Here is a 13,036-nt window from a genome sequence, read left to right as displayed (position 1 = left end):
CTGGTGCTAATCCGTTCTTTCACTAACATTGGATTATGTGGTCCATTTGAGTCTTTTGAATGAATATACGGATTTCAACTTAATGGAACATGTTTCTCACAATTATAACACCCATCGTTCATTTCGGATTACGAATAGGCCCTGTATCAAAGATCAAGTAATAATCGACTTTATATTCAAGTTATCTTTACTTCTATATTAAGATCAACCAAACAGAAAGAAATCCGCTGAGGAACCCTCACGCGCCTTTCTTTCCTTTCGTCCTATTTACCTACCCACCCACTACATTTTATTTTGTAGTTCTCCTAAGGTTATATTAGTTTCTAAAACATTTTCATCATCAGTATTTTATTCGATGAATATAGTTTAGCGACAATGGAGTCTCAGCCTTGTTTCCGGCGTGGTAAATTCAAGAGACATTGGTGAATATGTTTGCTCCTGGAGGTTCTAGATATGGAAAAAAATTCAAACCAAATAAATTCAATTTTAAAGCATTAATATTATGTTTGAAGGAATGGGAATTATGTCCGTCCGTATGTATGTATGGGCTTACAGTATTTGTACGGTAATGTATCTGAATTCTTCTTGTACCATTCAGTCTGGACACACAAATTTTAAGGCAATCAGAGTCATGTGAGTTTAGACTGCCAACACTAGGGGAATTTCTATCACGCACGTGGGTGAGGATGGGTGGGGTTAGGACTGAATTTGCATGAATTGCAAATAGTTCCAGAGGTATGTTGATCACATATCTGAGATTAGAGATATGTGATCAATGACTTGTGTCAAAACATGTTTGACTGACATCCAGTGGGTGATACCCATAGGTCTTTCTCTACCCCAATAACTTATCCCCTGAGTGTTAATATACATTGTTTAGATCCCTACCTATAACTATGTAAACGCTTGGCGTAAAATTACAGCTTTTTACAGGCAACTGGTATTAACCCCAATATAACTAGCACTGGCCCCCGGGTTAATCCTAACTCTCCAGGAGACTTAGCCCTTGGGTCGTCGATTGAAAACGGTCGAGATCCACCCTATAACCAAGTAAACGTTTAAAAAGAAGTATTAACCCTCCGGGACTTAAAACAAGAGGTTCTAGATGGAGCTCAACACGAACAAGCTCGGATTATGTGTTTTATTTATATATTCATTTATTTAAATTTTTGATAAGATAAGGCCCCGACTGTTTACAATTGCAATAAGGACATAACAGTGTTTTCGCTTCAGTCCAATAAAGAATCACCTAGTAGAAGTGAATGAGTTTCTGACTTGGGTTTTTAACTTATATTTTACAATTTTTCAATCATACAGCTAAGATGTCTGCATTGTGGCAGTTTATAGTGATGTCTAGCACTTGGGCATTCAGCCGCAGATATGCAGCATCATGTCTCTCCTAGCCCTCCTATCACTAACCTCATAATGCTGAGTGTCAAGCGAGGCAAACATTAATATCATTTTTACAAGTCTATGGTATGACTCGGCCGTGGTTCGAACCCACGACCTCTCGCATTCGAGACCACTTACTCCACCGGAGCGGTTGGTAGAACCGAATATAAAACTGCCTAATATTTAAAGATATGTTAAGTGTTTAAGACGTAGGGGTGGGGTTGGGGATTATTTGATACTGCGTAGACGTGTGTTTCTGTCTCAATGTGTTCATTCTTCATATAAAACATGCATATAGTTGAGTATATGCGCCATTATATTCTTCACACTAGTCCGTATTTGTTTTGAATGTCAGATATTGAAGCGCTGTTTTTATTTTCATGGTTGGCCCCGAGTGGCCGAGTGGTCTAAAGCGCTCTTCGTTACGGATCACTGACATCTCACCTCTGTCTGCGGCGGTTCGAGTCTAAGATTCAGCCAATGTGGGCATGTGAGAAAGCTTGCCAGTAGCTTCTCGTGGGTCGGTGGTTCTTTCCGGGGTTTTCCGGGTTCTTCCTCCACCATTAATACTGGCCGCCATGTATAGCCTATCGTGCTGAAAAATGGCGTTAAACCCCAAAACAACAACAACAACAATTTTCATGGTGTGCCTCTCACAGTTCTTACATCTGCTGTAATACTTCATGAGAACTAGCACAGACGTCGATGAAATATCAAATGCAATTTTAAGTAGCTTTGCACTCATTTCAATATAGTTAGAATACTTAATATTTTGGCACGTGATCGCAGTGGTTGTAATAAGATGTCAGGAGACTTGTACGAAGATTGCTCAGATGGGCCACATTCTCCACCTCGCAACAAGTACGTGAAAAATACTGCGAATGATTGTCACATGTAAGAGTAAGTAGGGATGACAGAATATAGTTGCTGTTATTTTATTTCGTTCATTTTTATTTCCCAAATACCATTATATATATATATATATATATATATATATATATATATATATATATATATATATATATATATATATATATATATATATGTGTGATAGTTAATCGTGATTAACCTCACATTTCTAGGGGACATAACGCTTAAAAAAGGATTCGAAAATATAATTGAAATTAAGCTTTGAATGCAGTTGTCTCCCCGCAAAGGACTAAGAGTGAATACTTAACAGATACAAATGTACTTAATTTCAAACATCTTTGGGATTTGCCCTTCCTCAAAATGACTATCGAGTGTTCGTCTAACACGAACAACAATCCATAGCAATCGCTTTGGTTCTGAATATCCCATCACGTACTAAAGCATATAATGGATCACGACCGCTTTGGCCCTTCAAGTGTTTTTCTATTTCGGTTTATTGCTGGTGTTGCATGGCTTTGACGGAAATGACGGTTGATAATGCGACCTTTGTAAGTAGTTACGCAGAGAATAGATCTGAATGTGTTGCATGGCTTTGACGGAAATGACGGTTGATAATGCGACCTTTGTAAGTAGTTACGCAGAGAATAGATCTGAATGTGTTGCAAGGCTTTGACGGAAATGACGGTTCATAATGCGACCTTTGTAAGTAGTTAAGCAGAGAACAGATCTGAATGTGTTGACTGCACAAATCATTATGACAGTCATCCATAATCGATAAGAAACGTATTCAAGATGACATTGTTGCCCTGAAAATTATGCTCATGCCAAAGTCTACCAAATCTATTATGTAAATTTAAATTGTATTGTGTGCTCATCCTTTGTCCATGGCTGTCAATAGTAAACGACATGTTGTCATGGTTAATCTATGTCCATGGCTGTCAATTGTAAACATGTTAACATGGCTAACCTTTGTCTACGGCTGTCAATCGTAAACAACATGTTATCACGGTTAACCTTTGTCCATGGCTGACAATTGTAAACAACATGTTATTATGGTTAACGTTTGTCCATGGTTGTTACTAGTAATGCAGCATATTTACATAGAAAAAATTTAAGGCCAGCCTTTTTACAGTTAGACTTGGTTTTTCCGTTGGAAATCTTCAAATCTTATTAAGTGGTAGGTCAAGTGAAAAGGTGTATAATTAGGGATGTGATTACACTGGTCAACAGTGAAATCATTACTGACTTGAAAAGGCCCTAATCTGTAGTATTTTGGTGTGCCGAACACGAACATAACCGTGAAAAATTTGTATTGGCTCTCGTTTTGAAGATATTCATATACCTCATTTTCTATGTTTCACTGTGTAAATTTCTCCAGTAGGACTGCAGCAACATCCGGAATAATGATGTAACATTGCATAATACCATCATGCTCACATCATCCACAGTTGATTGCATCATTTTCTGATGCAATGCAATACTAATGCCATGCGGCTGCTGAAGTAAGTTGACGTCAGCAGTGTACTATACATGTGTAGGCCTATTATACAAATGCCAGGCGGCTGCTGAAGCTGACGTAAGCAGTGTACTATATAAAGCCCAATCAGATAGGTTCAGCATTTAAAATATTTTAGACGTTGTGCGAGACAGTTCAAGCTACTGTTACATAAAACTTATTATTTTATCCATTTACGTACAATAAAGAACAGTAATGCCTCGAAAGTGTGTTAATACCGCGGACAATTTTTGCTATATTTGTGGGGAAGTGACATTTGCCAACCAGAAGAAAAGTATCAATTCTCAAGTGAAGAAGGCATATCATCTTTACTTCGGATGCAAGGTTGGTGACCAAGACAAGCCTTGGGCTCCGCATATATGCTGTGCTACATGTACAACACAGCTTTCACAGTGCTTGAATTGCAAAAGGTCATCAATGCCGTTTGCAGTCCCAATGGTGTGGAGAGAGCCAAGCAACCACCTAAATGACTGTTACTTCTGCTTGGTTCCTCCTCTTTCCGGCGGAATAACGAAGCGAAAGAAGTCGAGAATAGTCTACCCAAACATTCCGTCTGCATTGAGACCAGTTCCACATGGTGAGGGACTTCCTATTCCAGAACCTCCAGCAGAATATTCTCTTGATTCATCTGACGAAGACAAAGGTGAGTCGACCTGTTCTTCTCCTGGTCCATCAGCATGCAGTGATCCAGATTTTCACTGTGGTGCATCATCAACCCCACACAGAATAACACAGGAAGAACTAAATGACCTGATTCGTGATTTGGACTTATCAAAGAACAAGGCAGAATTGCTAGGATCAAGACTCCAACAATGGAATCTTCTAGAAGAAGATGTCACAATTACTGCATATCGAAAGCGCCACCAGCAATTGGAGCCTTTCTTCAGAAAGGAAAGTAATCTGATATTCTGTTCCGATATTGAGGGCCTCATGAATGCTTTAAAAATCACTCATGACCCACAAGAATGGAGACTATTTGTGGACTCTTCGAAACTGAGTCTCAAGGCTGTGCTTTTGCACAATGGAAACATTCTTCCATCTATTCCAGTAGCGTATGCTGTCCACATGAAAGAGACATACGATAACTTAAGGCAGCTACTGAATTCCATTGAGTATAACAAGTACAGCTGGCACCTCTGTGGTGATTTGAAGGTAGTTGCCCTTTTAATGGGACTGCAGCAAGGATATACAAAATACATGTGTTTCTTATGCGAGTGGGATAGCCGAGCAAGGGAAATGCACTACATGAGGAAGGAATGGACTCACAGGCAGAATGTAGCCATTGGAGAGAAGAATATCCAACACCCAGCTCTGGTTGAGGCTCAGAAAATCTTGCTACCACCCCTTCACATCAAACTAGGTTTGATGAAGAACTTCGTGAAAGCCATTGACCGGACTTTGCCAGCATTCCGATACCTGCATGAAAAATTCCCTCGACTCAGCGAAGCAAAGATTAAAGAGGGAGTTTTTGTGGGTCCTCAGATTCGAGAGCTTTTCAAAGATGACCGGTTCAACAACTTGCTGGAAGGTGACGCGAAACAAGCATGGAATGCTTTTCGCCTAGTTTCTACAAACTTCCTCGGAAATGTTAGGGCAGAAAACTATAAGGAACTAGTAGAAGACATGTTGATGAAGTATAAGAAACTTGGCTGCAATATGTCTCTAAAGATTCACTTCCTTCATTCCCATTTGGATTTCTTTCCTAGCAACTGTGGTATTGTTAGTGATGAACACGGCGAACGTTTTCATCAAGATATCGCAACAATGGAACAAAGATACCAGGGAAAATGGTCCACTACAATGCTGGCTGACTACTGCTGGACACTCCTCAGAGATGCTCCCGAACAGCTGTACAAGAGACAGGCGAAGAAATCTAAGATGTAGTCAATGACTTGATTTTTTATAGGTAGGCTATTACAGTTGACCTTTTACTATTGGAATGCATTTCGTTATGTAAACATTAATTTCTTGCAGATTACAAAAAAACTAGAGCCAATTTTGCAATTTGACTGTCATATTCGTGTTCAGCACATAAAAATTGATAAGAATTGACTAATTTTATTTCAGTAACATGACTTTTGTAAAAATTTGTTGTCCAGTGTTACCAATAATTCATTCCTGTCTGTCTGTGCTAATGAATGATCAGAGTTTGCAGTTGTGCTCAGATATAACTTGAATGGAGTTATTTATTTGTTTAAAAGATTAATTGGACATACTAAAGTGTTTATTCACTTAAAGACTTATATACGCTACATTGGATTTATTGTGAACTCATTCCAAGACATTTTGAATGACATCATTGCGTTATATTAGGACATTCGTCACATTGTATATTTTTAGACTTGTGCTAAAACATATGAATATCTGGGATTAAATTCACAATACTCTTTCTTCTGAATTTTCATTTTGTACGGAAGTTGATTTTTTGTTGTACTTATTGATTTTGTTCAAATTGTTGGTTTCGCTTCTTTTTAATACGTATTTTAAGACCCCAAGCCGTAACAATATCAGATGATCTTCCATGCAGAGAAGTCTGTGATGACATGAGCTGACATTTGATTGGTCATTCTCAAGCTGTGCAGAAACACCTTCAATGCATACTTAACTTCTCAGAAAGGTAATACTCGCGCAGTATTTTCTCAGGGCACACTGAATCATTTTGAAATGTCTGCAGATTTATTATACATTTTACGCGAGTTTATAAGACGCGCTTGGACAATCAAACGGAAATTTCAGTTCTGGTTGGCAGGATATTAATTTCATGTAGATTGTGAAATTACAGTGATGTGATTTGGATTTTTAATGTAGCTTTAACAATTTTTCAGTCATATCGCTACGATGTCTGCAATGTGGCAGTTTATAGTGATGTCTAGCACTGGAGCATCATGCCGCAGACATATAGCATGATGTCCCACCCAGTCACATTATCCTGACACTAGGCCGACCAGTCCTAACACTAACCTCTTAATGCTGAGCGCCAAGCAAGGCAGATGTTAGTCCATTTTTGTAAGTCTCTGGTTTGACTCGGCCGGGGGTCGAACCCACGACCTCCCGCATCATAGGCGGACGCTCTAACCACTAGGCCACCGGAGCGGTGAAATTACAGTATATGTACATAGTATTACGTATGTTTGTATGTATATAATGCTAGATAATATAAGTTAAACCATTTTAGAGCAATTAAATTCCATATCTTAAAAAATGGATTTCTCATGCAACTAACTCGTTGAGGTTATATATTTTTTGGATTGAGTCAAAGTTTTCAAAAGTTGTGTTAAAATATTTTCGTAGTGCAACAGTCTATGAAGTTTTTCATGGTTTCGGAACTAGGAAGACCAGAGATGCTTGCCATATCCACCCGATTTTGTTTTGCAACAAATATGACATTCGCAATATCCTTGGTCTTTCCACAACGGAAAACACCTCGAATGTAGTTCATCTATCTCCGTATTGGAACTATTCGGTGCACGTGATTAACCCATATGCAGGCGACATATATTACAATATGATTGGCAGGAAAGACCCATATATTACAAAATGATTGGTGGGAGAGGCCCTATATTATAAATAAACTGGTGAGAATGACCCTAAATTACAAACTGATTTGTGTAAGAGGCCCACATATTACAATCTGATTGATGGGAATGACCCATATATTACAAAATGATTGATGGGAATAGCCCATATATTACAAAATGATTGATGGGAATATATATTTCAAAATGACTGGTGAGATAGGCCCATATAATACAAAATGACTGGTGAGATAGGCCCATATATTACAAAATGACTGGTGAGATAGGCCTATACATTACAAAATGACTGGTGAAATAGGCCCATGTATTACAAAATGACTGGTGAGATATGCCCATATATTTTAAAATGACTGGTGAAATAGACCCATGTATTACAAAATGACTGGTGAGATATGCCCATATATTACAAAATGACTGGTGAAATAGGCCCATGTATTACAAAATAACTGGTGAGATATGCCCATATATTACAAAAATGATTGGTGAGATAGGCCCATATATTACAAAATGACTGGTGAGATAGGCCCATATATTACAAAATGACTGGTGAGATAGGCCTATACATTACAAAATGACTGGTGAAATAGGCCCTTGTATTACAAAATGACTGGTGAGATATGCCCAAATATTAAAAATAACTGGTGAGATAGGCTCATATATTACAAAATGATTAATTGGAAAGTCCAATATACTTTGAATGTTGTTGCTAGACTAAATGACCTGATTTCTGGCGAATGTACGCAACTTAAACATTTAATCCAAACTATTACATGAAAATGATCATTACACATACGGAAATGTTTTAGATGTTCAAAAATTATTGAAGCTACGAATGTATTGGTCAATGACAGGCCCTTGACATCCAACTCATTTGACAATGTTTTCCTTGCCTCTTAAATAAGATAAGGAATCAATCTGACGCCCGGGCCCCCTGTTGTCGAATCCCTTTGCACAACAAATCCCTTTACTTTATTATACAACTGCTTTCTACTAAAAATAGCTTAACGAGATCTGACCGCCTTAGAAGCGTTACACAAAAACGAGAACTGCATGTTTTGTCAAGCAAGTTGCTCTAAATTCCGGTCAGCGGATATCACACCACTAACAACATCATTTCAAATTCTTAAATAAAGTAACTTGCTTCAAAGTGTCAAGGTTATATTTGCATTTACTTGTTAATTATGAGTCGGTACGAAGACTCTCCTGTCTACGGAGGAGAGAAGTACACAGAGGGTATTAAGCTAGTTAGCGTAGAAGCAGCTTCAACAGTAATTATGCTACAAAGAGTTTCTCTCAAGTGGGCGTTTCCTTTTTCGTAGTGTTTGTTGCGTACATTAATTGTATATACAGTCAGAAGAAAAAAAGGTATATGCATTTTAACAGTCATATCGTGACCTTGCAATTCCGGCTCAATCATTCAAGCTTCTGTAACGGTCATTTTGATCTTCGAATGTACGTCATTACTTGATCTCGCACCATGCATTGCTTTCCGCTGGGAGACTTTAGAGCGTGTGATATATACTTTAGCATCATGTAACGCTGTGATTGCCAACATAATCTAAGATTCTGTCATACCGTGATACTTTAGTAACTTTTGTATAAACTATTACATATTCTGATATCAGGTCTACTTAATGGCATGGATTTAAAAATTTGTGACGTTGTGTCGAGGTCATGATACTGCTATTAGCTTTGATTCCGCCCAACCTTTTTTCCTCGAAAAAAAAACATATTCAGATGCGGACGTATTATGTTTGTCCGCTTTTCACTTTATACGAGTGTAAAACTGACTGGGTGACAATCGGGGTTTAAGTGTTTATGGGAACTTGGAAGGAGATCAGCACTTATAACACTTGAAAATTGGTTGTGTGCAGTCAAAACTAAATGTACAGCAGCGTCATCAAGCATAATACAACGACATGGCAGGCACAACCGACATAACAAGAAAAATGCCTTTCTTTTGTTTTGTTCTTTTGGGGATCTTGCAAAGTGGACTTAGTAGTCTCCCGAACGAACAAGTAAAAGTCTTGCTGTCTCTCAGTCTGACTTTCTTTATGCCTCGTCGTCTTTCTCTTTTATTTCGTCGTCTTTCTCATTTTGCCTGACAGTATTTAAGTTATTTAGAAGCTTGCCCTTTTTTTTTTGTTCTCTCTCTGTCTCTTTCTCTCTCTCTCTCTCTCTCTCTCTCTCTGTCTCTTTCTCTCTCTCTCTCTCTCTCTCTCTCTCTCTCTTTACTGCTGGTTAACACTTATTTTCCATCGGTTACTATTACTACACAGTTTTGAATATGTTGTTATTAGCATATGATTTTATAAGTAAGCAAATACAAGAAACACGATTATAAATTGTAAATCTGGGTCATTTGGATGATTCCTATTCTCTGCCGCTCTCTCTCTCTCTCTCTCTCTCTCTCTCTCAGGCTGTACATGGAAAATGAAATAATTTGTTTCCTAATTTGAATGATGAGTAATGTCACATTAGCACACGAAAAGTTATTATATTACCGTGGTTATTGGAGTAATGTGCCTTGGTCGTAAAACCGCCCCATTAGCCCGGGCTTATCTTGGTAGGATTTGAACAGCCACTTTTGGATTGCTAGTCCAGCATGCTTTCCACCCAGCCATTGATAGATAGATAGATAAACATCTCAGACACACGTTTCTTGTCTCAGACAGAGCTATATCGCGTTTTACAGGGGAATATATATACCTTTCTCTCCCATGTGACAGAGAAATCTAGCTGTTCTGGTAACCTCACTTTTCTTATCTCAGTCTGGCTGTCTCAGTCAGGTCGTCCCAGTCATGTCGTCCCAGTCAGGTCGTCCCAGTCATGGTGCCCATACGTTAGAAACTACTTCTAAAAGAAGAAACCTTTGTTGTAATCTGCTGTGCCTGAAAGAGTTGTACTAAAATTAATCAACAACAACAAATATATAACAAGACAACATGGGAACTTACGGTTTCTCCAACTTTGAGAACGCACCATATAAAACATTTTGAGGGAGACAGACACCACAGACGAACACGATGTCGAGCTATTTGGTATTTTGCTAGAAACTATAGTTTGTTCCACTCAGCATGGTGAATTATATCCTTTCTGTTGGCCTAACTCAGTAAATTTTCAGGTCAGCGTCATTGAATTTAACTAAAATTACCTGAATAGTTTTAAATGCTTCGTGTGAAACGAATTACATACAACTCAGCTACATTTAAAAGTACTGACCTGAAAATGTACAGAGTTACAGACAGTGTAATCATCGCGATGCTGTATGAAGGAACAATGACAGGAAATACTGATCCAGGCACTAAGACTACACACATCACTGACTACAACAACGAAAAATACAAACTCTCTCAAGAAATGCCACATAGATAACAACAACTAGAAATTTGTTATGTCATTCCTGGGTTAGTCAAACTTGGTCCAAAAACCCCAAATAATGCCATTTGAATCAAACATTGTAAACAAATGAAAATACCTGCACTTACCAATCATAGTATTTCATTCATCAGTCCACACGCTATTCCAATAGATTTCCATGATCTTCGTGAGAAGACAAATAACGTAATCCTACGACTGGGTTCTCCATGTCTCAGTGCAAACCTCAACATGGATGTTCTTAATCGTACTATTGGCCTTTGATAAGATAAGCCTTTCAGGACTAAGATTTATATCAGGCAAGCCTCGAAATGACACTGATCACAACCGGTAAGATAGTTTCCTAACATACCCTGACACATAAGGAATAGTCTAAAAATATCCTGTTATGAATGACTTCACTAATATCATATAATATCATATGTATATCATATCATATCGCAACAGATCGTATAGAATTATAAACGATAATATCATGCCTTATACAACATATCCTATTTTATACTGTAGTGTACTGTACGGTAATGTGCATTGTTATGTATTGGTATTCTGTGTTTTACCATACCATACAATAAATTACTAAATTATACCACATCATGTCATATTATAAATCATACTATATCCTATTGTATTACATCGTATTATATCGTATATTATGTCATGTCATGTAACAGGTATCCCACATTTTTTTTCGAGGTTGGAGGCAAACATGTAGTGGTCAGCTATTAAGAATTACGGATGTAGGCCAAAACATGTTTTGAGGTGAAATCTGCGGGGAGTGGATGGAAGGGCCATGTACTGTAACAAATTTGTTTTTTTACTGCAGGAAGGAGACACACGCGTCACGGCCTTGCACGTGATATCGGATATCAAGTTTCGCTTCGCCACCACCATGGTGTCAAGCAGGATGAAGAGCTATGTAAACGACACCAGGAAAGCTGTGTTTAATGTGACCATGCCGAACGAAGCTTTCATAACAGAGTTTCTGCTGTAAGGGGAGGGTGGAGGCAGTTAATTGAACAGACAGAAAGACAGACACAGGACACAGATAGACACAAAAGACATGCTGACTGGGAGACACAAAAAGGGAATTCATCGGCATATATAGACAATGAAACGAACCGACAAAAAAAAGTGACAAAGTCGATACATGACATTCTTTCTCTTTTCCATTGTCATTTAGATAAAACACAATTTCTGAAATGTTTGTTTTATTGATAAGTATTGAATTATTGTCCAAAAGTGATTGATTTTTTGTCCAGAATATATTGATGTGTTGTCCAAAAGTGATTGATTTTTTGTCCGGAAGTGATTATTTTTTGTCCGAAACTCCAATCATTAAATGTATTACACATTCAAGCAAACATAGATCGCTTTCATTGATAACATATGCATCGTAGAATTCTCGAGCAGGTTTTCCTGCATGGAAATTAATGTATCGCATTTTTTCAAATAACATTAACTTGAATAGTGGTAAATATTTTTCATTCTACATTAAAATTGATGCTTCTTACATTCTTGTAACTTTTCGAACTTGAACTACGGAACATTTTTGTACTACATTAAATTATGCATTCCGAATGAGTGTGCGTAATAAGCATAGTCAATTAACTCTCTCTCTGCACTAGAGAAATTGGGGGAGTTATCTACCCTGGCGAGATTAAGGACAAACGAACTGCAAGAGACCAATTTGAGAACGCAATGTCTATGGGACAAACCGCCGGTTATGTCGGAACGAGGTAAGAATCGCACACCAAAACTTACCAACCTATCTACGGAAAGACAGACAGGCAAATAAACAGATAAACAGACAAACTTTCCTCCCTACATATTTACAACCATCAAACCAACCAATCAACCAACGTAACCTACCTACCTGCCTACATGGATGCATAAATTCAAAATATACATATCCTGAATGTACAAGGACGAAAGTCCTTACCAAAGTTGATGCTATAGTATTTCATTACGTAAAAGAGATAAAACAACCAGTTAATATTATGTTACTATGGTATATGTCACATAACTAATTATCTGACCAATGTTGCAACCAAAATAGCTTTACCTGTTAAAAACCTTGCTAAACCGCTGAGATTTTCGCTACATCTACGACTTCGCATACTTACAAGTGGTCTTTTTTTTAGAACAGTTTTCCGAATAAAATTGGGATAAAGTCATAAGCTATTTCACATATTACTCGTACCCACTCTGTTTATCTATTTCTGACTTGATGGAAGTAAGGTATTTTATAGCAAGTGACACATTTCTAGATATTACTTTCTCTTGTGCGACATAATCTTCTTTCTCACAAGCAGATGGATAGCATTGTAGAATTGAATTGAAC

General features: G+C 37.8%; 1 protein-coding gene across 3 annotated transcripts in view; it reads left to right on the top strand.

The window, feature by feature from the left end:
* Positions 1 to 13,036, top strand: part of LOC149803954 (uncharacterized) — a 180,265-nt gene that overhangs the window by 120,649 nt on the left and 46,580 nt on the right. For all 3 annotated transcript variants that reach the window (XM_089953781.1, XM_089953783.1, XM_089953782.1), the window contains 2 exons: positions 11,519 to 11,682; positions 12,321 to 12,431. In XM_089953781.1, coding sequence (XP_089809907.1) covers positions 11,519 to 11,682; positions 12,321 to 12,431 — 275 coding nt within the window. The remainder of the gene's footprint in view (positions 1 to 11,518; positions 11,683 to 12,320; positions 12,432 to 13,036) is intronic.

The sequence above is a fragment of the Sinohyriopsis cumingii genome, chromosome 3 (assembly GCF_028554795.1).
Source record: "Sinohyriopsis cumingii isolate HCF-2022 chromosome 3, ASM2855479v2, whole genome shotgun sequence".
NCBI lineage: Eukaryota > Metazoa > Mollusca > Bivalvia > Unionida > Unionidae > Sinohyriopsis > Sinohyriopsis cumingii.
This window is presented reverse-complemented; position numbering and strand designations above follow the sequence as displayed.